This window comes from Pseudochaenichthys georgianus, chromosome 3 (assembly GCF_902827115.2).
Source record: "Pseudochaenichthys georgianus chromosome 3, fPseGeo1.2, whole genome shotgun sequence".
Lineage (NCBI taxonomy): Eukaryota > Metazoa > Chordata > Actinopteri > Perciformes > Channichthyidae > Pseudochaenichthys > Pseudochaenichthys georgianus.
In genome coordinates, this window is record NC_047505.1 from 5,648,799 (window position 1) to 5,676,068 (window position 27,270).

Below are 27,270 nucleotides of genomic sequence, written 5' to 3' on the forward strand. Positions count from 1 at the left end.
CCAATTTATTAATTTACATGCTTTCGTTACTGAGCACCTCTCCACATAACACACACTGAGGCCGCTCCTCTCCATTTCTAACAGATTTTGTGAAGCCAACGTTTAAAAACTCCTCTTTGTATCGTCTTTTTGCCATCATGTACGATCGGGATTAATCAACAGACAATAAACAATAAACAGACCGCGCGAAAACTTTCGCGGGGGACACATCAGAGTTGATACAAATACAATCTTTTATTTTTAGTTTATTTGTATTTAGAAAATTAAATCATTCAATATACAATGCTATATTTGCATAATTTCATTTTCAAAATAAAAAAAAAAAATACAAAAATTATAAAAAAAAAAATTGTATTTGCAAGCTGTGTGTGTGTAACATGGCGACCCAATCAAAACGGGTCCGCGACCCATTTTGGGTCGCGACCCTGAGTTTGGGAAAGGCTGCCCTAAATGATCTCTTTATTTGTTATTCCCACAAAGAACTCCAGAAAACAACAGCTGGTGTTCTGGCCTGGTACTGTTATTCAGTGCTCCATCAGTGAGCTGGACCAGCATGCAGTTCTGCAACACGCACAACACCGTTCAAACAGCCCAAGGAGTGAGCCTCCAAAACAAACTGCTTTAGTTCCACTGAAGGAAACAGGACTGTGAGAAGCGCTGACACTTCAAAGGGGGTATGTGTGTGTGTGTGTGTGTGTGTGTGTGTGTGTGTGTGTGTGTGTGTGTGTGTGTGTGTGTGTGTGTGTGTGTGTGTGTGTGTGCTCTACATGCAGATTATTGTGTTGTGTGGATTACAATGCTCTGCTGGTTTCATTGTTGTTCAGAGGGCCTCTGGGGTCAGATGGACTGACAGACACACAGAGGAGACTCACAGCAGAAGAAGAGCTTCAACAATGCAAGGCTGCCCTCTAGTGGGCACCCTGAGCATGTCACACATTTTTACATTTAAAAAATCAATCTCATGTCAGTGTGGCACAGATGAAGTCAAATAAATAACTGACTTTTTCAGAATTCACACCTAATTTGTTCCTAACCACACACACACACACACACACACACACACACACACACACACACACACACACACACACACACACACACACACACACACACACACACACACACACACACACACACACACACACACACACACACACACACACACACACACACACACACACACACACACACACACACAGTATGTAATATATTTCATATATATATTTCAAGTGATACATAAAGCATACTTTCAGTTTACAGCAGTACAGTTTTTTATATCTTACATAACATGACTATGTTTGAGTTTGGTTGTACTTGTCAAGTTAATGGTAAATATTCACCTTCAGACATGTCGGGTTTGGCATGTACGTACCTGACGAAGTATATCTTAGAAACAGTCATGCATAGCTAAGTCATTGTGTCATCACAACAATGTTTGTGTTTGATTGTATGCTCTGCTGGAGCAGTAATTAGCACTCTGTGAAACTGTGTAGCTGCAAGTCTGAGCAGTTATGAGTGGCAGCCTGTTTTAGCAGCTCCCCTGGGTCTCTTCTTTTTCTGTTGCAGGCTAAAACAGTTAGCAAGGAAGGCTAGCTCTGTAGTTGGATTTCAACTGGACAATCTGGAGGAGGTGGGGGGGGAGAAGCTGGACAGTATCCTAGAGAACCCCTCCCATCCCTCCATATGCTCTAGTGAAGATGAGGAGCTCATCACTCTTATTCTGATGCTGTAATAAACCTGAATTTCCCTTAGGGGATAAATAAAGGTTTACCTAATCTATATCTTATCTTAACAAGAGAAATGTTGCCAACCAGTAATTACAAATTGCTGAAAACAGGACGTTGTGAGGTCACTTCCTGTACCTGTCATGGAGTTCTCCGAGGTGCTGAGCTGCTCCCTCAGCTTGTCCACGTCGTCGGGGTGGACCTGCTCGTACAGAGTGCTGCCGAACCACTCCGCCTGGGGGTGGTTCAGCACCGGCGCCACTGAGTCCGACACGTAGATCACCCGGCCCGTCTCCGCGGCAACAACAAAGAGGAAGCCGTCCGCCGCCTCCAGGATGAGATGCTTCAGTTCCTGCAGGGAGCAGAGAATAACACGTGCACACACACATGAACACAGAGAGAGTAGGGTGTGCATTCCAAACACACCATCATACCAGGCAATGTGTTGTTATTCCAAGGCAATATTTATGTACAAAATGAATGTTAAGACAAACTGTGATGGTATAATAAATAAAAAATACACCACTATATATTATGCAGAAAATGTGTAATTGTCTTTACTTGCATTTGCATTGATCACAGTACCTAACATCTAACATCAGAGCTCTCTCTTAACAGGCTGTGGCTCAGTGGATAGTAGTTCGAGTCCCACTGCAGTCAGCATGTCGTCGTGTCCCTGAGACACTTCACCCCAAAGTGCTCCTGTGGGGACTGCCCACAGTACTGAATGTATGTTAGTCGCTTTGGATAAAAGCGTCTAACATGTGACGTGTGATGTAGAGACAGTGTTGAAGTGGGTAGCTCATTTATAATGAACTATGAAGTAAATGCAATAATTGTCCATGATTACAAATGGGTACGAGGCCTGCACAATACCTTCATTGTGTGGGACTCAATGGGAAAAGAGGCAGACACTGAGCTGAACAGAACATGCTGGGAAACATTTGACTGTCATGCTCTGGCTCCCCTTCCACTGTCAGGGTCTCAAACCAATCCTCAGCCTGTGATCTGCCGAGAGTCACTTCCCAGGATTCCCTAATATCAAAATATTTCAAGTAGTTTGGAACATTTCAGTAACAAACAGTGAATTGACCAGAAAGTTCATATTTGAATGTGTGTGAGTGTGTTTTAAGGTGCCTGTCTATGTGTGGAGTACACACGGTGAGGGTGTCGTGTGTGTCCATGGGTTTTATGTTAGTGGGCGTGTCTTATCTGAAGGAGTTCCCTGCAGGCGCGGTGAGAATGGAACAGATGTACAAAAACACATGATGAAAAAAGGTAGCTGAAGAATGAATGCAGTAGTTTCAAACGGGGTTTTGATAAGAGCAGATGTTGTTAAGGTGAGCCCTTAATCTGATGCACAGAATAACTCGTGCTGATCAGGGAATTGGAGAGTATTCGTTGGACATCCAAACAGAATATATTGGTATCAAAACGCTAGACAATTTCCCCATATTAATCTAAGGAGTGCAATTTATTTTCTCCATCAAGTTCTTTCTTTTAATTTGAAGGAAGAGCATCCAGCCTTCCAGATAGCCCTCCAAAACTCACTTATCTTTACCAAAATTACTTTGTAGAAATGAATGATATTAAAGGATGTTGTGTAACGCCGTACCTGTTCGGTGAGGAAGGAGGGCTTGTAGGCCCCGTCAGTGGACGTGTTGCCAGTGCCCCGCATGGACTTCATATGGGACACAGCCATGCGCAGGATGGTCAGCTTGTCAGGTTTCCTGGCCAGCGCGCTACAGGTGGGGACCATGTCTGACAGCTCCGTGATGTACTGCGTCATTTTGTTACGCCTGCGTCGTTCAATCTCACTGTGGTTCTCTCTGAACAGAGAAGAGCAGTTAGACACTTGGAGGGTAGACGAGAGACTAAACTCATCACCATTCTCTTCCGAATGACTGATGGGTCCATCAACAGCCAGCGATAATCTGAGTCATCTTCATCTTAATTAAATGGTATTAAACCATTACATCTCACTTTACACACGAAGGCACATTGCCTGGAATATGTCACCACTGCATGCCAGATACTCATTATTTTATTTTCAGATGTCTGGTTTGAGTTTCCTCTTTGAAAACGATTGAGGACTCATAACAACACAGGGTGAGCCAGCAACATATTTTATATGTTATTGTTTTTTTAATCACCCAAAACTGTAAAAATTTACACTTTTCATAATACGCTTTTTCTCAAAAATGTTAGCAAATATTCATACCAATAAATAATAAATAAAATGAGTTGTGTAAGCAGCTCCATCAGACAGGATGCAGTTTACAACGACTGGCTCATATATCTGGGTAATATGGTAAAAATAATGACAGCACAATACATATTTGTTATGTGAGCAAATATACAGTATATTAGGGCTGCTCAATTAATCGAATTGTAATCGTGATTACGGCTTGCAACGATTACGAAAACAACATAATCAAATTAAAACGATTATTTTTGTATTATTATTACTTTTTTTTTTATTACTTTTTCCCCCAGTTGAATTATACTTAAAGTTCAGGGTAATCAACTGTTAAAAACATACTGTTCAAATGTTTTTCTCCAATAAATTGATGTTTTCAAAGTCAATGGATAATTGTTTTTTAATAATCGTGATATCAATTATTGACCCAGTGGAGTGAGTGGAATATGTTGAATATGTTTTACCAAAATGTTGGCTATATGTTAAGGAGTTTTCAGGTTGTGACAGTGCACTGCAACATGTTTGTTGATCTTGTTTATTGGTATTTATTATTTTGATATTATTTATTTAAATGTAGACATGAATGTATAATTTATTTTATTTTGTATTGGTTTTTCAGTTGATTACCCTGAACGTATAACTCAACAGTTAAAAAGTTCAAATTATTATTTGTATTTGTTATAAAGTACAATAAATGGATGTTTTCAAAGTCAATGAATAATCGCATTTAATAATCGCAATTACAATTATTGACCCAAATAATCGAGATTATGATTTTTGCCATAATCGAGCAGCCCTACAGTATATACAAATATTATAACAAGACAATATCACTGTTGTAATTATCTAGTAGTATACCAAAGTAAATAACTCAATTAGATGCAAACATAAAATGATTATATACATTTTTAAAGAAAATCTGTGAAATGTCTGCCACATAGGAAGATCAATATGGGTCAAAAGTTGAAATACCTTATTTCTGATAGAACTTTTCAGCCAAACCTTTACATAGAGAAATGGCCTGTCTAATGTGAGGTCATCCACTTAGTGTCTAGGGGAGCTTTAGGGATTGAGCTATCAACACAGCAGACATCTTTGTGTCCATGTTTATCTGACAGAGCTCTTATTATTGAAGCTGTTGAGGACTTGGGTCTGTCTTTTTCTGTGTCGACACAGAACGCCTACTCTGGAGAGTGGGCTGCCAAATGATTGGTTAGAAAAACTTTAGTGTGATGTGATTTGTTGTTAGAAGTCAGTTATCAGTATTTCTGTTGTCCAGCCTCACTGACATCGGCACACCTGCTAAATAAACTACTCAAGTGTGGTCTACTAAGGTCTTTTAAATGGAGGATAACTGATTAGTCGGTCACGTTCTTTGGATCAGAGGGGGGTATAGTGTTCCGGCAGTCTGTGGGGCCCTGACTCAGGGGACGTCCTCTGTGGCCCCCAGCTGGCTAGGCCTACCTGATATCTTTCCTTCTCCACACCAGGAATCTGATCTGATCATACCTGCAGAGAAGAGAGGACCGCACATGTAACTCATCGTACACACAGTGTAAATACATCATGAAGCAGCTTTGCTATCAGTGCTCCTCAAATGCACTGATGGTCACAACATAATGTCAGACTCAATGGTTAATGCTTGATGGTAAAAACATGGCCGGTGTAACAGGTGCAATGATAATACAATTGTGTATTTATTTATTAGCTATCAACATGCTATTTGCATTAATAACATGAATGTATACAACTATATATATATATAGTATACATTCATCATGTTAATGCATACATTTACTTTGTAGAACACAAAGCATCCAAAATGCATTCCACAGTGATTATTAGTGATACAAACAGGATGATATTATATTCTATAATAATATAAAACTTTTAAAAAAGACCCATTTGAATACAGAGCACTTTTACTTTTGATACTTGAGTACATTTTGCTCAGAAAACTTGTGTACTTTTACTTAAGTCACATTTAATCTCAGGACGTATTTTAAGACCACAGTATTTCTACTTTTACTTAAAGTGGACCTATCATGCTATATTTGAATAATATAGTGTAGGACCTTACCTATATAAGGCATATTTATACTTTTTATTTTTCAAAATACCAAACAGATCATGCATTTTAGCCATTCCTCATTTCTCTCAATTTAACACTGTCTTTGCATGGGCTGATTCTGTGAGAACAGCACCATCTACAGGCCTGGCATATGTACTACAGCGTCTCCAGCGCTTTCGAACGGCAATGTCCGTGGCTGTCTCCTCCTGATTGGTGGAGTTGGCCCAATAGCCGTAGCGCCACTTCTGTGACGTCACAGAAGTGTTCAAATCTGGATCAGTCTGTATCAGAACCGTTGCAGCCCCTTTTTAAGAGATTTGGGTGTGGAGCAAAATAGAGAGGGTTGTGTTTTCTGACACTTGATGAGTTCCCTGGAACACCAGGGACACATATTCACGTATAAAAGACGTACAAAAGTGCATTTTGCATGATAGGTCACCTTTAAGTAAAGGATCTGAGAATTTTCCATCACAGTGAACTAGAGCTGTTGGTTAAGAGAAGCAGTATTGTAGTATTTCTGCAGCAGAGGGCAGCTCCTCCCCCTCCACTGGCAACGCTCAACTTAGCAGAACAAAGGCCACTAGGGTGGGTGGGTGGGGTCAGGAGGACGGGATTTTGGGCTGACAGCCCAGGAGCACAGCGGAGAACCCGGAAGGGATCTCGGGCGGACGGCCCGGGGGCAAAGCAGAAGCCGAGAAGGGGGACTCGGGCGGACGGCCCGGGGGCAAAGCAGAAGTCGAGAAGGGGGACTCGGGCGGACGACCCGGGGGGAAGGCTTGGCGTCGGGCTCCTGGTCGGCCTGTCGGTGTTCTTTTCCCCATAATGACCACGTCGCTGCACATTATCCCTTACATATGATTATATAGAGTCATTATTCATTTGTTTTAAAGCAGGAGGCGCAAACGCTTGCCTCGGGGAGGGAGAAAAAGAGCCACAGCGGAGAATAAACAGAAGGGCAACCATGGCAACCATGCGCGGGAAGTCTTCTTCGCTGCTTAAAGAGCGCCAATGGCCGGCCTCTCATTCCCCTGATAGGTGGAGCACCCCTTTTGTGACGTGGAAAATAATTCAAATCTGGATCAGTCTGTATCAGATCCGTTACAGCCCCTTTTTTTTTTGAGATTTGTGGAGTTATGGTCCGCGAGTATTTTTGTATCGGTTAAGTGGCCCTTGGTATGAAAAAAGCTTGAGACACACTGTTCTAGAATATTTCTCACAGGACCGTTGCTACCTGCTCTCACTGTTCTTACCTTGAGAATTTGCTCGGTCCCTCTCCGTCTTCATCGTCAAAGTCCATTCTGGGAAACAATCACAGGAAACACAATCACTACTTCTGATAGAACAACGAGGTAATCAACGAGGTCAAAAACAAGACTAGACAATAGCTACTTAATATGCACACACTCGCCACCAACTGGACAGGGGTGTGAATGACTAAATAATAGTTACAGACTACAGTACAGTAGATCGCCCTCAGTCGACCTGGCCACTAAGGATGTAATATAATGTGGGCCGCTGGTGGACATTTTGGCGCTGTTCCGAGTTGTGTTCTAATCTGTCAAAATGAAGGACTCCTTTCAGATTTTTTCGTCATTGTTAGAAAAAATCCGTCATTGACGGAAAATATTCGGTTAACGCGACCTCTGGTACACACACAGTATGCTGTTTGGTATGCTCCATCAAGCTGGGGGCTTCATGCATCGTGGCAGCATCAGGGGCTGAGGAGAGGATCAATGTGTCTGTTGTTGTTGACTTTGGATCCTCTTACTGAACTACAACCTGCCTCTACCACACACACACACACACACACACACACACACACACACACACACACACACACACACACACACACACACACACACACACACACACACACACACACACACACACACACACACACACACACACACACACACACACACACACACACACACACACACACACACACACACACACCTTAATAAAGAAAGCATCATTGACAGACAATAACAGTCCCTGTAGCCTCGCTGAGCCAAGTTTATTTGGCGTATTGCCAAGAACCTGTATTATTAATTCATGTGTATGCAGGCCTAATGCTGTGTACAGGTTAAATGCATCGAGCTGGCCCCTGGAGATTAGATGTACAAGGTAGTCACATTGCTTATTTTCCTTTCATTTTTACAATGACAGAAAAAGCATTATTATTTAATAAGGAGAGGATGAAGAGCTAATGTTTACCCAATATTCAGAAAGGACACATCATTGTTGGTAGGGGGTAGGAAAAAAATCCTCTTAGATTAGAGCTAAAACTAAAATGTCAAGTCATTGAATAGTCAAAAAAGTAACTAAAGCAACTAAAAAGTGATTCATTATTTAAGTCTATCATTATGCAGGTTTTCATGGTCACGGTCAACTATATTTTCTTTTTAGTTCCGTTTTATTTTCTATTTTAAAATGTTTATATTTTATGTTTGTTTATTTTCTACCCTTTTTATTTTTTCAAATGATGTGCAATGCCTCGTCATGACAAATCATTTTTCCTAATTTAGGATCAGTAAAGTACATCTCATCTTATCTCAAATACTAAGTATTTGATGGTATTCCCTGTCATCTACAAGAGAACAAAATGGAGTTTAAAGGACCAAAACATGAATCACAAATATTTTTTGAATTAATAATGTAATTGTTCTTTAAAAGATGTTGTATTAATGTGTTTGTCTAAATAATTCCTATATACATATCATATTGAAGCGATGGGGCCCGGCCCTGTGTCTGCACTGTATGGCCCCTTCACGAAGAACCCAGTTACTAGGATCAATTAGGAGAAGATGGTGATCATTAAAACAATCATTTATGTGTGACCAGTACCCACAAAGACATCTCTCCAACAGAAGATGCTTTACAGGTTAAGTATCGTCAGCTCAGGTTAGCTATCATGGAGGCAGTGAAGATAAGAAGTTCACCAGAACATATATATATCAAGTTCAGTGATCTGAAAATAAAGATTAGTGTGTTGTACTTTAGCTGTGTGTGATGCAGGGTGCTTTAGTTATGTCCCTATGTTTAATGATGGGGCGTTTCAGACGGCAGCAGTAATGTAAACCGCTGCTGAACATATATTTCTTGTCACAATACTAAATGACTCTTTCAGCCTTTTCTGCTAAACATATATTCTTTTTATATTTATATATTTATATATTTATTCTTCTACGTTCACACCGATGCGACGTTTGGGGGCGGCGCGATTACATCATGTAAAGTGACATGTAAAGTCACGCGAATTCGCTCCGACGGCGCGCATGAAGCGGTGGACGCGGCGCGAATCATGCGATTGAACGGTGCCGCGTCAAACACGAGAGTTCAATTTTTTCAACTCAGGCGTCAAATTCACGTGACGCGTTCTCGCGGAAGCCAATCAGTGGTGAGGATCTCAGCCTGCCGTCACTGACGTTCAACCAGAAAACATCAGCCATTAGCTGTTAGCACACAGAGATCACAGCTCCTCATATCTGTTCAGATACTGTACAAAGTTAAACAAGAACAAACCACAGACTGTCTGTGTCATGGCGAATAAAGTCGCTGGTTTATTTATGTCTGTAGGCCGTTGTTGTGAGTGTGGAGTGAGCATATACAACGTTAGCTTAGCCTGGTCGACCCAATCTCCATTCAGAAAACAAGCATTTTAAAAGGTTTTTCGCCTGTCGTCTGTCTGCAGACTTGTCAAAGCATCAATTCATGGTTTTTACTAACCGGTATCAGTATGTTGTTACGTAGGCATCATTTAGAAACGTGTATTACAATTTAATCACGGTAAAATATGTTCATTTTGTTGTAGTTGTAGCTCCCGAGCCAGCGCGTCTTGTTTGAATGATGCGAGTAAACACAGCTGGCAGCCGCGGTGAAACTCGAGCGACTGGAGCAGGGGTGCCCACACTTTTTTGGCTGGTGAGCTACTTTTGAAATGACCAGCTCACCGAGGTCTACGAACCAAAAATAAAATCCAAAATTGCAAGGGTTGCTGAATAACACGTTTTATTTAAACATGGGATAACTACAGTAGGGCTGCAACAAACGACTCATTTGGTAATCGATTAATCGACTATTCAGACCATTAGGCCTTGCACAATTTCTCAAATGCTCTTATTTAGCCATCAACTTTTAGATTTAGCTTGAGGTTGTTTTAGGCATGTGGAAACTAACAATGAAGACAATAAAGATGAATACTTGATTCAAAAATGCATATTATTAAATTAACTAAACACATTTTGAACAAAATTAACATTGCTTTTTATTTAAATTAAATAAATAATATTTCACATCAAAAGAAACAACAAATCGTATTAAATAATCTGAAGACAGAACTGTAAACAGAATAGCTGAAACTGTAAGTAAATAAAGAGTAACTATGTTACCTCTAATCATTAACCCATGTTTGTATAATGTAGTTAACTCCGTGTGTTGCTGCTAGCATAACACCTGACGTGGAGACGTTCCTCTGGATGGGGCTACAGAGCTGCTAGAAAGACAGTCGAGTCCGGTGCATTCCTCCGTCTGGATGTGGAGCACTTTTGCTAAATGTTTAGACAAACTGCTCGTGTTACCGCCCTTACATGCTGAACTCTCTTGGCAACGAGCATTGTCCACCTCAAGACGGGTAACATTTAACCACACCTCGGAGCGCTTCTCTCCGCCATCCCCGCCGTGTGCTGCTGCATGGAGCAGCTGCCTGTGTGTAAACTGCCCCGCCCCCTCGCACACAGACGGGAGAGAGAGATCTCGTCTCGATTGGAAAGATCAAAAATACACCAACCACAGACGCATTTGTTTGTCTTTTTGCAGGTTAGAAACGAGTTGGCGACACTAAAACTGCGAGATAATGTTTGTGTAGCAATAAAATACATGACCTTTCTCAACTCGCTACTCGGAGGCAAGTCGCTGTCATATGCCTTGTGAACACTCCGATAATGCCTCTCCACGTTACCTTTCTTTGGCAGAGCGACGCTTGCTTTACAAATAAGGCAAATAACCTTTGAATGTGACATCACAACAAAATATTCTTCCTCCCATTCTGGGTGGAAGTGGTCTGTCTTTAGCTTCTGGCTCGGTCCCGCACTCATTTTTGTGTTTGTCTCTTGTTTGTCTCTTTAACTTATTTTGAGTTTTCCCGGCACTTGACTGATTTTGTATCGCTTTGCATTCTGGGTTAACAGACTGGAAAGCAATAGGTCGCTTTTTCTGTCAATCAAGTAAACTCCTGAATTAAGGGGCAGGGAGGCCAAGGGAGGAGGGATCAAAACCTGTTTTGTCTATTTTAACATGATTTTAACGGAGCTGGATTTTTTATTTTTTATGAATGACTCGCGATCTACCAGCATTGCCCCAGTGAGCGGTTACTGAATAAAAGAACGCTGTTTGGTTAATAAATGACCGGTATGCTCCCGGATGCTTTGAACAATAGAGTCAACAAAGCCGCTAAGCTATGATTTGTAAATGGATGATAGGCAGGTCGGCAGTTACATGGAGCATAGCAAAGGTAGATGTTGTGCCTTTCAAGAATACACACTGTTTAAAACCCAGATCAGAATATGAACAAACTACTGGGTCAGCAGCCAGACCTTAAATACTGAGATCACACTGATCCTGATGGACAAGCACATCAACCAATCTGAACACAGTACACTTTCATTTGGAATATTTGTTTGCAATTACATGGAAAAAAAGTCCAAAAGGAAGTATGAAGCTGGGTGCTTCACACCCCTTTTGATTGACTTATTGTTCTGTGTTCTAAAGGATATCTCGACAACGCATCAGCGCTGTTGTCAAACAGACTAGCATCGTCCTCTTGGATTTTATTATCTGTTATCTTTTTTTTTTCACTAATACAACCAAACAGAAGATGTGGCTCGTTGTCTTTGTTATTATAGTTTCCATCTCCGGGAGACGGTCAAAGACGCTTTTCTGAAAATGTGCAATGTTTTCAAACCAAACCAGTCATACCGGCTGCAGAGCGCTCGGAAAAGACGCTGCTGTGCTTTTGCTCCACGTGGTTCCATAAGATGCCATGCACACTGTGTAGATACTCTTTGAGGCAGATGTCACTAGCCAGTGTGAAAGGGGACCCACAAACATCTGTTGTCTCCTGGGAACTGTCAGCTGTTATTTTGAGACTCTGCTTTAAAAATATTTAAACCTCTTGCTGTAACGATGTACAGTATATGTAGTGGTTACTCTCTGGAGCAGGTACTCACCCTCCTGACCTCCTCTTCCCCCCGCGGCCTGGCACAGCTCCTCCCATCCTCACCTGACCGGCTCCAACGGCCCCCGGCATGGCGACGGTCCCCGGCAACTCACTGCCCATCTCTGGAGGACACAAGAGCAGAGTCAGCACCAGTCTGTCACACAGGACCACCATCCAACATGGTTTCCTATTTCTTCAATACTTTTAAAAACATTTCCTCTAGTATCTGACATGTTTTGAAGAGTGATTCATCTTAAAAATATAGAAATAGATGTACAGGGCTCAACGCTAACTTTTAAAAGTGGTTGTCAGGCTGGCAACCAGGCATCAGCTTTTGGTTGCCAAAACTGAAAATACAGTTGCCATTTTTAGTCACCTTATATTTTAAATAATTAAGATACTATAGTTATAGTTATACATCAACTTAATAATGAAATGTGACAAAAGAATGTTCAAATGCTTTACAATAAGTAATTAACAGAATTATTTGAAACTTAAGTGGTAGTAAACTTGTCCACCCTCAATTGCTGGTATACCAAATACAAGTGGTGCAGCTGTTGTCATGTTCTTCACAGATCCCTCACAAATGAATTGAGCAAGTCACTAGTTTCTTGGTCATCTGTTGTCTCCCCTTCAAATGTGGGTTTTCTTGACCTTTGTGCTGACCCCCACCATAGATCCACTGGCCCTTGATTGTGGTTCTGTCATTGGCAGACTAATACATTTCTAATGTTAAAGGTGACATGTCATGCTTTTCCGGTTTTCACCCGTCCCCTTGTGTGTTATGAAGGTTTTTATGCATAGTCTGCAGAGTCAAAACCCTCAAAGTACACCCTGTAGCGAGTAAAACTCTAACACAGAAAATACCTCCCCAAAACGCCTCGTTGGAGATACGTCACTGTCCATTTGATTCTTCCGGGTACATCATGATGTCATGTCGTCCCCGGAACGAAATGGACCAATCCGTGGAGCCGTTACCTTACGTCCGCGGAGCCGTTACGTTAAGCCCCCTCTGATTGGTCCAAATTGACCAATCCACGGACTTCCTCACACACTCAGTGCAGGCAGCTCAGCTGATCTCTCCTCCCTGGCTGCAGGCTGATAACAGACAGTTGGGATTCTCTCGGCAGACCCATTCTCACAGCGTTTATCAACCTTTTTCTTACTCAATATCGAGCCACACTTATTGTTTTTACTTCGGCTGTGACTTTGTGTGTGCTCAGGGTGAGTTTGGCTGTGTTTCGCTGTGTATCGCTAAACAAGGAAATCACACCTCCACGGAGCTCAGCGCGATTCACAACGTCCCGACTGGTCCCGACCAATCGGAGCACACTGGGCTCACAGGGAGGGGGGGCAAGAGCTGCAACGAGCCGTGTAGTGGAGAGAGTGAATACACATACTTTACAGAGATGCTGTTTGAGAAACCAATGTGAGTTTGGAAAATGTCACAGTATAAATCTATTCTAGTAGACCTCAACAATGGAATTATGATCAGTGGAAATGGCCATGACGTGGGACCTTTAAAAAAAGTTAGGAATTAGATATTAATTAGTAATGCTGTAAATTACCTGTAATATGTCTAACTATATTTAAAATGTGTGTGATTATATTTGTATGCCGATATTTTCCTATGGTAAAGTTTCGTTTAGCACTTTTATTTTGGAAGTAATAAGATCGGGACTCTTATTTTTGAAGGAACTTTTACCGGAAGTGAATGGACAACGGGGGGAGTGGGGGATGTGCTAGTGACTTATCCGACCGGCCCACTTCGGTTCCCGGCCCATCGGGATTCGTCCCGATGGCCAGTCCGCCACTGCACCCAGCCCACGTAAACTGTCAACGGGGGGAGCCTCGCTGCGGGGAAACAGTGGACCTAGTGTCCCGATCGGAGTGGGAATAATAATAATAATCCGTGCATTTTACCCATTAATTTCCCCAACATTGTGGTAAAAAAAACACAGGTTTAATCCACGTCGGTGTACTACAACATCGGTTTGTTTTCTCATCAGGAAATGCAGACCGGCTCAAACAAACGATTTTTAAATCATCATTCTCACGATCATTTAATGTATCATATGTTCGCCGAATTGACATGAAAGCACTAATAAATGTAGTTTCATCCACTTGAGTTTACAACTACAAAAATAATCGGTTTGTTTTTATATCACATCCGACGGGAGGATATTCAGCAGCTCTCACTCCCGATTTGTAATCCTGTAATCATCATCTTCACCACGATCATTTATGTTTATGTTCGCCGAATTAACATGAAAGCACTGACAAATATGAATATACTGTAGTCAACTTCATTACAACGTTATTAACGTGGCATGACAACACACTTTGTCCGTGTTTGGCTCTCTCGCCGCACAGTGAAGCGTTCCCGCATTGACGTCACTTCCGGCTTCCCCAAAACTTCAAAATGAGTCGAAGGAATTTCCCCGCGATGTTCGAAATGATTGATATTTATCGGAACGGTATCGCTTTTTCTTTTTTAAGCTGACGGTTCGAGATTACTAGTAGCCCAATATTTCATTGCACACCAGTTGTTGGGAGGCTGTCACAGGCTCTTTAAGTATCAGGTTCCGACTGGTCACAACAATAATTAAATATCACTCTTAATACAACAAATATTTAACATGTATCTATTTTGGGGTGCACATTTTGCTGTTTGCTGCCCTTATTTCTTTATGCTAAAAACTGGTTGCCACTGATGGCAACCAAAGGCCAAGAAGTGGTTGACATTTTTTCTGAATGGTTGCCAATGGCAACCTGGCAACCGTTACTGTCGAGCCCTGATGTATTTAATAATATATATAAAAATATGTTTTGAAAGGCCCCACTCTTTTGTGGAGTTTGTGACCAGAGTTTTGCCATAAGGCCAAAGCAAGATGATCTGGTAACTCAATTGTATCTTCTGCATGTCAGTCATACATTGTTTTGAAATGTGGCAACAAAGGAAATGAATCAGACTGCAGGCTGACAAACAATGCATGTTTCAGAATATTTATAATTCAACTCTGCCAAAGATTAATGAGCAACACAATGCAACACCTTTTTGTTCTTGAAAAGAAAAATACATTATTGTTCCACAGAAATAATTTGTTTAAAATTATTTGAACTGATTTCCAAAATGTCTGGATCTATGGAAAGAAAGATTGAAAAGCAGCTTATCGCCATAGGCGACACCAGAGAGAATGAAACGGAAATATTTGGTAAATCAAGAAATCATGACTCGTAGAAAGGGTCACAACATAATACACATGGTTGCAATATGACTCCTTTCCAACAACACACCGATTTTGAACTTACTATAATTTAAGAGAAGTTGAAAGTCTGTGATGCTAGAACCTGCATATTTGGGGTTCTTTGTGATTGAAACATGCTTAAAGAATAACACATTTAGTGTGTCCATCAACCAGTCTGGTTAATTGGTGGATGTATAAAAATAACTGGATACAACGTCGGCGATGGGGGGAAATAACTCTGGATTCAGCTTTTAGCGCATTATACACAACTGTTAAGCCTTAACGATTTAAATAAGGGCTGTCTAGGCTGGGTAGTAGATTTAACAACAAAATTATCTGATTTACAGATGTCTCTTTCCTCATGTTAGTCAATGGGGGAAAGTATTTTTGGGCCTTATGAAGTCGCAGAGTGACACAAAAGTTATATCACCACCGTTTGGGCATAACAAACATAATTTGCTTCAGTGTCAGGCTTGGGTTGATCCCTGCAGGGTAGGACACTAGGGCTGTACCCGAATATTCGACTATTCGAATATTCGTTCGTTGGTCAACTATTCGGGTTTTAATTTCATTATTCGGATATTTGTTTTTTTATTTATTTTCAATTCAAATGTTTTCCTAAATGTATGCTATCAATAAAGGCGAATTTCCATATTCTTATACTATATTTATACTTTTGAATTGCACTGTTAAAATGCGGAAATATATACAATCTCAGCCTGTGCTCCTGACATCGCGTTCACTCACAGTCACGAACGCAAACGGCACGCTTCACCTCGCTTCACCTCGTTTGACACACCTGAACACAAAATGCCGAAGACTTCAGCTGTGTGGGACCATTTTAAATTGGACGATGGTAAGAAGAAGGCAGTGTGCCAAATATGCGACAAGAAACTGGCCTACCACGGTGGCACAACAACTCTGAAAAGTCACCGGATGCTGTAAGTACTAGCCTAGCTTAGCTTAGCTGTTGTCAAGTTGCCATGATGAAGCTGCTTTATCCGCCGTTTAAACAGTAACGTTACACATGATAAAATTGTGCACTTACTTTGCTTGGAAAATAGTTGCAAGCAAGCAACCGAATTGTTTTTTTATATTAGTTTTTCAATTTGATCCGAATAGTGAAAATAATAGGAGCAATGTGGGAACATCTGGGACTAAGGCAATTATTGGCATACAGTTCGTTCATTTATTTTTCGTTCTTCATTTATTTAAATACTGTTTACTGTATCGGTAACAAGTATTACACTGTTAGGCCTACTGTTACGGCTATGTTATTAAAAGCATTGTTGTTATAACATAAATATGTGTTTTGTATCTTCAGGTTGTAAAACGTAATTTGGAACCAGATTTGGTCCCCAGGCGCTGCACTGCGGCTCGGTTAAATGCAGAGGACACATTTAGTTTTAATGTATGCGAGTACTGAGACAATAAATAAATATAAATCGTAATAGTATGCTCTTTCTGCACTTCTGCTTAACAGCATGTTGTCAGGTGTCTCTGAGCGTGTTATGACATTTTTTTGTAAAAAATGTTATTTAAAAGAAAAAAAAAGAAAAAATCTTTCCGTACCGAATATTCGCTGCTGATTACTACCGAATATCCGGAGCCCGAAAAATGGTATTCGGGACAGCCCTATAGGACACATGACTTTCTTAGCAACATCGGGTTCAAATGATCAGGGCTTTAAACATTGGTGTGAGTGTGAGAAAACCCTGTAGTTCTGAACTTCAGTTTCAGCTGTCAGCACATGTTCCACAGGGCTGTGTAGAGCAGTCAGTCTCCAGACCCACAGCGCCGCCTGGGGCTCTGGTTACCTGCTTCAATACCAAATACTGTCTGATGTTTGGTAATACACACACAACCCCCTATTGTCTTTATCTTGTGTCCCACATTCACTAGCAGTGTGTGAAGAAAACACACAGAAGAAACAACTGACAGAAATAAAAACATTACATCACTGCTAAATTAGATAATTAACTACTAAAGACATAAACTGACATGAAAACACTTAAAGCAAAAAAGGAAAGTAAAGAGGTCCAAAAATACTAAATTATATAAAATAATATATCAATATATATGTCTTTACTCGGTAATGGAGGTCAAAACAATGCTGACAGGATGTATTCTGTCTCCATCTTCCTCTATACATTATTTTCCACCTTGTTTATACCTCACTCCATGCCTCACTGTTTTCCCCTCCATCTCTCCGCTCCATTCACCCCCCAATCACTCACTCTCTCACTCATTGAGCCAGCTGTAATGGATCGGCCAAACAAACCCTCTGCTATGCCCCGGTGCAGCGAGTAACATAGTTAATATTTGATACCGAGCGAGTGCATTCCCACCCCCGACCCCCCTCCACATCTTTCCAGATAAAACGGAGTCACACTCCAGTGCAGGCCTTCCAGGAGCAGTGCTCCATCACTCATTCATGCGGTGGCTTTGGTACCACACTGCTCTGACAAGAGACAGCTTCTCACAATCAGTGCAGTCATCAGCCACAGCCGTCTGAAAGGCACACATTATAACCAGTGGTATCAGGTACTGTTCTGAAGTATATTTATCAGGTACTTGTACTTTACTTGAGTGTTTCAATGGATGCTACTTTATACTTGTACTCCACAGCATTTTCTAAACAAATATTGGACTTTTCACTCCACTACATTTTGACAAGATTAGTTACCAGTTACTTTTTTCAGGTTCATTATTAATGCAACTATTCAATCAACTAATACATTGTGATGTACTAATATTGATGGAGTTACCTGGCAGTATAAAAAGTATTCAAGTTATTTTATCAGATGCGACCTTAAAATTAACACAATGCATTACAAATGATAATCCAGTAATATCATATTTATTATTCAAAAGATTGCCACTTTGGATAATGGGTACTTTTAAATGTAGTATTTAAGTATATATTACTGCTTTTTGTACTTTTACTTAAGTATCATTTTGAATAAGTTACTGATTATTACACAAAACACGAACAAGCCGTGGTGTTACACCTGCACCATTACAAAATATATTGGCTTTTTAAAGCAAGTCCAATTGGTCACCTTTTCTGATCAAATAAGAGAACATTGAAGACAAAACGCTGTGTGTGTCCTCGGGGGGGCTGTGTGATGATCGGGTATTGACATTTAAACAGAAAAGCTTTCTACTATAGGGGTGTACTACGGCGACAGATTAGTGGGTTAGTGGGTTTGTTGACCCTAAAGCCAGAGTTTTCCACATAACGGTGGCTCTCTTTTGAGCTGGCTACATCACCATGGTAATTTATGCTGCAGACATAAACTGCTTCAGACCAGATTATGTTCAGAGTTTAGGATTTAAATAGTCTCAAAAGGGCCGATCATTCACTAGTTTCTTTGAGAATTCCTATTGGTAAATTTGGACATTCCAGCTGTAGTTATTTATCGCTAACAGAGAGTTGCTTAGGAGAACAGACCATTGCAAACACACGTATGGTGAAAAAAGAGAGAACGATTTGAAGCAGAAAAAAACAGCGTAATACCATCTACAAAGGCCTGTGCTATAATGCTTCAATTAAATGTTCTTTATAATATACTCAGATCAATAGGAGACAGAGATGTTAAGTTATAAATCAAGGGTTTTTATTATTATTTACAGCAGGGGTGGGGAACCTTTTTCCTTTCAATTTTTACAACATCCTCCGAGGGTCGTACAAATGATTGAACTCAACCTCTGCTTAAAAAAACTAAACTCACAGCCCATTCATTCGGCCTTTCTTTCATGCTGTGCAAAGAAAAAGCAACCTCTTAATCCAGATATCTCACCATGACTCACGCATGCATGCACGTGCTGGTGTGGCATGACCACCAAAACAGAAAGATATGGACACAAGATGTGTGCAAATGTATTTAGTATCCTATCCATGTGAACATGATTTAAGTTGGGGGGGGGGGGGCTAACCTCCTCTAGGGGGGTCCGGGGGCATGCTCCCCCGGGAAGATTTTTTTTTTTTTAAATGTTGAAGTTAAAAGCATCAATCTGGTGCACTTTGAGAGCAACATTAAGAGATCTATGGACACATCTCTCAAAACCCATATGAAACACAACTGTAAGCAGATTTATTTTTCTTTATGGATATTTTACAAATCACTCCCCTTTCAAACTGTATTCTTGTTTATTATAACAACTTTTTAGTTACTGTCATATAGTATTTTATACCTGTTTTTCATTTAGTCTCTTGTTTTTTTATAACTATAATGATCATATCAAGGTGTGCCTTACGGCCCGTCTACACTACAGCGTCGACAGCGTCGAAAACTCCAATCTGCCCATTCACTTTCAATGGGGTGACGTCACGTTGCCTCGCTTTTTCGCCGAACTGAATTGTGGGTAGCAGAGCGGTCCGTCTCCGCCGTCTCCGGCATCAGAAGTTGAACAATGTTCAACTTCTGACGCCGGAGACACCGGAGTAGCCAGCGCCAGCCAATCAAATCCCGTTTCTGAAAATCTGACAGCTCAAGCCGTAGCCAATCAAACCGCGTCTAAACTGGGAGAGATATCCCGCCGTTCATTTCTATATTTCAAAAAAAGTTGGAGGAGAAACTAATTATCGCCGTAGCAAATCACCCGGTTTTGTATGACCAGACCCTCTTCACCTACCGGGATACAAACCGGAGGAACCAGGCATGGAGGGAGGTGGCAGAGACAGTGGGTGGAACTGGTAGGTTTTCGCCTGTTTGGGGACTTTATATTTATATTGCTCCCATAAAATTCCCGGGGTTATTTGCTTTGTATGTCGGGGGCGGGAGATTCATGTGATTGGTTGTTGGTCGTGTTGCTTTTTTGAAGCTGTAGTGTGGACGCTCCGTTAACCTTATCTGAGCCTCTCATGCGGCTTTCACACCAGCGCTTTTCCCGTTCTAGCTCCGTGCTAGAGCTTTTCTGGTTAAGCTCCGGTTTCCCTTTTCTGCTCCGCTGCTGCGTCATGACGTCACCGTTTACATAGCTGATTTGCTCCCCAACGGAGTTACGGCACTCACAACAACAACAACGGGGGACTGCGTCGGGTCGACGATCGTGTTGCTTTTAATCACACAAAGCCATATTAAATGAAATAACGACTTCTCCAACCTTATACTTTTCTCTAGAGTGCCGTGGTTCATTGTTTATTAACCTGTTAAGCCCCGAGCCTGTTTTTCAGGTCTCAGGCTCGAAAATGACATTCCCAGAACAAATGACCATATCTTCCCTTCTAAAAGGGTTACATTAATAATCATTTTTCTCAAAGCAGGGTTACACCTGTGAGTTGGATGTAGAAGTCTCAGAATCAATATAGATGTTTTTATTTTAAAGTAAATTCAGATTGAACACAGTAAAAAAAATGTAAATTATTGTGTCCATCCAAATTACTTATAGTGAAAACCACCATGATCCAAACTATAACATATAATAAGTACCCTGTATCAAGATTGATGCAAAGCAAGTGAAATTTGACCTTTTTAGAGAGATTTAGCACACAAAAAACACTTCTGGGGTCATTTGGGTGGATTTGACCCATCTCTGGCCCCCGTTGCTCGATTTTGCTGATTTTGCACAGCTCTTTCTAACCGTCAGAGCCAATGGAATCGAGGGGAACTCCCACATACTCCTTATTTGGTAATGTGTGTGTGTGAGACTGCCGCATAGACCGGAAGCTACGGTGAGACGATCTCCCGTAAAAGCTCTGTAAAAGGTACGTGTTGTGATGTCTGTGTTTGCTTCTCCTGTCGCAAGTTCGGATCACTCAGTGATGCTATATATACCTAAATAATCTGTGGAACCTCAGCTTTAATCGGATATCTTGTATGTGCAGCTACGATAAGTAATACTTTTTATTGATGCCTAAACTGTCCCCAGCAGAGAAAAGACGTTAAAAGACAGAAAAATGGATGTCAGGGAAATACACAGATGAAGACAAGTTTTCTGTGAACAGACTTGGACAGCTACAGAAAACCTCGATCAGTGCAGTCATATTAAGTTATGTTGCTGTCTACGCAGTTCCAGTCATTGGTACGCAGTGGAACAGAGTATATTTTCATTTAGCGGAAGCAATACCATTGTTGAAGTTAACAAAATCATTTATCATCAATATTGTGAGTTGTGCCGACTTCTGTAGTATGTAAATGTGTAATAAGCGGTATAATATGCAGTGAAGTGGTGAGTAAGGAAAAAAGAACACCTATCTTTAGTTTTGTTGAGCCAGCCAAAGCAAAAACTCTGGCTCTGTTGAACTTGCTGTGTAGTATAACCCCTGGTCTTTGTTTTAATTGTTCAGCTATTTAACAAAAATACAACAGAACCACAAAGGAACAGAAGAGCTGGCGTGTCTGAGCCAGGGTCGCTGCTAACCCCCTCACTCTGAGCAGCTGGTGGATTAGCTGGCTCTTGAGGAACTCTCTGACACAGTGTTGTGTTCACAGTTTCAACCTAACCGCGACCACTGACAAAGCAGCATTAGCAGACACACAGCTAACTACTCTGCAGCTAACAGGGCCTTTACCCGAACATTTTCAAATGGCTAGCCTTGTATCATGACAGATCTAACATTAAGATGCATACTGGTATTATTATGAATAATACACTGGAGCACACCCCTGCATGACTGATTAGGATTATAGCTGCTTACGGCCCGTCCACACAGCGGCGTGCGCTGACGCTTGCCGGCGGGCATGTCTGAAACTCGACCAACAACCAATCACATGAATCTCCCGCCCCTCACACACAAGCAGCGGTTTGATTGGCTAGAGCTTGTACTGGCATATGATTCGATTGCCGAGGCGTCAAAAGTTGAACATTGCTCGACTTTTGCAGCGAGCCACGCCAGCTACGCTCCACGTCGCTTCCCACGATGCATTTCGGCTAAAAGTGACGTCACCCCATTCAAAGTGAATGAGGAAGCGTCAACGCACGCCGCTGTGTGGACGGGCCGTTACTCTCACAACCACAGGAGTTAGCTAGTGCTCCAGTCCCTCAGCACCATGGGGAAGGATTTTTGCAATTTGTTCAGGTTTCTGTTGGTGCACAGTCTTGAACACAAAGCTAATCTATCAGTTTTAAGGTCACACTCATTTATCTTCAGAAGTTGAAATACCCCGAGGTGAAATGCATTGATGAGTCTGCAGGGAGAGCAGAGGAACGATGCACTCTCTCTCCTTTTCCATCATGGCCTCCCTCAGACAAGGTTGTTCCTGTTCTCTCTCTGCTCCCCTCACAACACATGTATCAAACAGCCTCAGGACATTAAAGGTGGGGTAGGTCATTTTGGAGAAACCAGCTCGAGTGCGCTAGAATTTGAAAATACACAGCCGGAAAAAATCTGCCACTTCCTCACAGAGCCCGTCCTCCAACACACACGAATGACCAATGAGGGCACGAGATACGGCTTCCACAGATGACATTTTTGTATGTATTTATTGTCAAAGCATTTAATGTATTCATTGTTATCGGGATGTTAAGAGCATTCCATGGAATATAACAAGTGTTTCTGAAGTAAATTACCTATACTCTACCTTTAACCAAAGGGAATAAACTAACAGACAAAGCAGTTTCTTGAATTCTTGAAATGTAACCAACAAAAACAAATATTCTTAAAAGACCTGGATAAGAAATATAAATATGTTACAACTATCTCTGAAACAATAACTGACTTAATTAAAAACCTATTTTTTCTGTCATCTGAATCGATTCCTTTGTATTGTGCTGCAGACTATCTTGACCAGGTTACTCTTCAAAATGCTTTGATATGTGGCTAAGACTTAGATATATAATATATGATTATTGACCAGTGTTCCTGAAAATTAAATAGTCTTTCTGACATTATTATAAACTGCTTGGTTAAGTCTATAGGGAGGCGTGTGGCGCAGGACCGTCTGTCAAAATCCAATCCTATCACCCAATCATGATACTCGCTGTCCATTGTGAGATTGGACCTAAACCAATCACGACGCGAGTTCACAATGGACGGAGCCAATCACATCACGGCATCACAATGGACAGAGCCACTCACGGCACGGCTTCTCTCCGAACCCGCCCCCCTCACGGGGGGTTGACAGTGGACAAATCGCGACGCGCATTATTCAGAGTAAGTGACAACACTATTGTTTCTATTTTCCCGTTTACAGTCATAAAACCTATTTTTACAACCGTCGTTTTGGCGTCAACTTTTACATTACGGTATACAGTCGGCAACTTCAGTCTGCATAAAGTTAGCAAGCCAGCATTGCTAATGCTATCGTGTCTAGGTTAAATACACGTTATTATATTAATCAATGTCAACAGCCATGCGTAGGGTGACCAGATCCCAACAAACCAAATGTGGGACAAGGAGTATGGTTGTGTGGGACAATGTGGGACACCCTCTCAACAGCACCCCCCAACCCCCGGGAAAAAAAAACGTAACAAATATATAACAACAGAGCAGAAAGTGAAGTCAAAATGCAGTTGTTTAATAAAGAAAAGTAAACTAAGGCTAACCAAGGCAGCAGGCATTATTCACTTCAAGTGTTTAGAAATGCATCTTCTTAATTCAACTAGTGTATTACCTGTACAAGTAGGCACAACATAAATTAATAGATAAAATAAAACCAACACTGGCCAGGAGGGAACAGAAACATAATAATACATAAAATAAAATAGCTTTCAGTTTTGTCCATCACAGCAACAGAAGATGGGCCCCCACACAGTGTGTGGGCTATTTTGTCACCAAGAACCACTGGTGTCTTTGACTCTGTCAAACAACTCTCCACAGAGGCAGGGGCAAGCACATCTGTTATTATGGACGCTGCTTGTGTACGACCACATGACATTTTCTTTACTATCTCAGAGTCTAGAAAAATTGTCGGCGCTAGCTTGTTACCAGTCATTTGACCGGTATGAATGGGAGTGTTGCACTGTATGGTAAACACTGGTTATTTCTGCTGCTGTTACCTTGTCTGAGTGGCCATCATGTTTTGGTTTTTAGTAGGAATGTCTCCATAGAGTGGGATGTCTCTTTTTGAGCGACACGTTTCTTGTGAGAATCGCATTCTCTGTGTCTTTTGACGTCGTATTCACTGCCATGTGAAATTGAAAAATTACTTTTGCAAAGATTGCAAAAAACTCTCTGAGAGTCGCCCTGCACTGGCTTCACCCACGGGTAAGTGTCTTCCCAGTCTTTGTTGTAGTAGTATGTGCACCTTCTTTTCTTCTTAGCTGTAGTTTCAGTTTCCTCCATTTTCCATAACCTGCTGCGTCGCCTGCGTTCGTTGTTGTTGTTTGGCGGGGTGGGGGGGTGTGTGTGTGTGAGTTACTCTTGACCAGCACCCGCCGTGTGTTACAGTTTGATTGACAGCAAACACAGCCCCCTGATGATAGCCTTCCCTGCTTTCTCAACAGCCATTGGATGAATCTGATTTTAAAGAAAAGCGTTTTAGCCAATCAAAATGAAATATGCGGGACATCGTCTCAATATGCGGGACGCACCAAAAGTCGTGAAAATGCTGTGCAGTCCCGCGCAAAGCGTGACATCTGGTCACCCTAGCCATGCGTTGTACATCCGATTGACAACAGTAATTTAAATAAGTTGTTAAACGACTCTTGTATTAATGGGCATGTTGTAATTAGTAACTACACTTCTGTGAGCAGTGGTACAGAAGTCATACAGCATATATACTGTATACACAGAGGTGGGAAGTAACTAAGAACATTTACTCAAGTACTGTACTTAAGTAGAATTTTGAGATACTTATACTTCACTTGAGTGTTTCCATATTGTTCTACTGTGTACTTCTACTTCACTACAATTCAGAGGTAAATGGTGTACTTTTACTCCACGACATGTGTTTAATAGCTTACCTTTAGTTACTTTACAGATTTGGTTAAGATGCCTATTGGTTACTGGTGGCATTTTATGAGTTTATCAGTTTATTTGTTCATATAGACACCTAAAGTATATCATATATTATAAGATATAAATATCTTTATGTGAGATAAGGGATCGTTGCTCACTATGATATGATAAAGTGTGTTATATGCTCCAGGAAGGATACAGTATATTGTTGAATATATATTCAAGATAGCTATATACTGTATATAACATTACATTAATTGTAATTCAATATACATACATCAATCATATATGGATAAAAGGACAACTTCCCCGTTTATGAACATGATGTATGTTTATACATGATTATATGTGTAGAGATAACCTGTGTAAATAATGGTTAACATGGTGTCAGTGTTGTTCGCTTTGCAGTGTAGGTCTCTCTAACACTTGCATTGTTATTTTACTTAAAGTTTAGATGATCACTAAACCTATAAGCCATAACAAAATGGGAGATGCAAAATGGACGGGCTTTGGCCTTCAGGAGGGATAAACCTGCTCCAAGGAAACGGAAGTGAGGTGACCTCGGTCAGAAGGTAAAGTATAGAAACATATGTACCTATTACTTATTATTCACATATGATAAGTATATTACTGGACATTTACAATTTACTGGTGCAAATATTATCAATCATAGGATTTACACTGAGTGACTCACTCCAGACTAAAACATAATGATGATAGTTTCAGATTAAGAAATGCCTCATGCATATATTTTATATCACACCCCCAGTAGTTACCCCCAGAGCCCAGCCTCCTCCCTGTGGTCTGCCAGGAGCCCCCAGAGCCCAGCCTCCTCCCAAGCAGTCTCTGGGTGCTGTCCATGTACGGCAGGGATATCCTCCTCCCTGGTTGCTTCCTCCTCCCTGGTTGCTTCCTCCTCCTTGCTGACCCAGGGATCTCCATCTCCTCCTTGCCTTGTCCCTCTGCAACACTCTCCTCCTCCCAGCCTGCAGCCTCCTCCCTAGTAGCTTCCTCCTCCCTGGTTGCTTCCTCCTCCCTAGTTGCTTCCTCCTCCCTGGTTGCTTCCTCCTCCACAGCTGCTTCCTCCTCCCTGGTTGCTTCCTCGTCCCTGGCTGCTTCCTCCTCCCTGGCTGCTTCCTCCTCCCTGGTTGCTTCCTCCTCCCTGGTTGCTTCCTCCTCCCTGGTTGCTTCCTCCTCCCTGGTTGCTTCCTCCTCCCTGGCTGCTTCCTCCTCCCTGGTTGCTTCCTCCTCCACAGCTGCTTCCTCCTCCCTGGTTGCTTCCTCCTCCCTGGTTGCTTCCTCCTCCACAGCTGCTTCCTCCTCCCTGGCTGCTGCGTCCAAGCAAGCTGCGGCATACGCCCATGCTGCTGACTCCTTGCACCCTTGTGCCTCCTCTCTGCCCTCCCTGTCCGCTGCCGCCTCTCGACCTTCTGCCTCCTCGCAGGCTCCAGCCTCCAGCCTCCATGCCTCAGCCAGGTGTCTCTTCAGCACTTGATTCTGCGCCTCCTGATGAGTCTGGGGTATATAAATCAATATGCAATTATGTGTTTTAGCTGTGGTTGTCCTTTTTCACTGTCCTCACATTATTTTTCTCTTTTCTATATGTTGGCAGGCTGTGGATGACTCTGGCATGGCAGGCATGGACCGAGTGGACAGCTTGGCAGAGTGTCTGGTGGAGCTGAGGAACCAGCTGACTATGGTCCTAACAAACCAGCAGGTCAGGATCAGGAACAGTCAAGCTGCTTTTCCTCTGTGCATATCCAAGTTCACACTTTGAGATATTCTTGTCTTATGTGCTGTGTTCTCCCTCTCTCAGGTGAGTTGCTCTGTGGCAGGAAGTTTCGCACAGCGGAAACTGGACACAGCCAGTACAAGGGAGTTGTTTACTGCCCCTTGGTTGAGGCTTTGCCAAAGGAGCAGTGGCTGAAGGACACGAGGAACAAAAAGTGAGAAGTGTTTCCCACCC

At 41.7% G+C, this 27,270-nt stretch overlaps 1 protein-coding gene across 2 annotated transcripts in view; it reads right to left on the bottom strand.

Moving 5' to 3' along the window:
* Positions 1-27,270, bottom strand: part of arnt2 (aryl-hydrocarbon receptor nuclear translocator 2) — a 106,994-nt gene that overhangs the window by 62,666 nt on the left and 17,058 nt on the right. The window contains exons 2-5 of one of the 2 annotated variants that reach the window (XM_034109052.2): positions 12,223-12,334; positions 7,246-7,293; positions 3,340-3,541; positions 1,863-2,076 (exon numbers count right to left, since the gene is read on the bottom strand). In XM_034109052.2, coding sequence (XP_033964943.1) covers positions 1,863-2,076; positions 3,340-3,541; positions 7,246-7,293; positions 12,223-12,334 — 576 coding nt within the window. Of the gene's footprint in view, positions 1-1,862; positions 2,077-3,339; positions 3,554-7,245; positions 7,294-12,222; positions 12,335-27,270 lie in introns of both variants that reach the window. The other variant, XM_034109043.2, reaches the window with a different exon arrangement.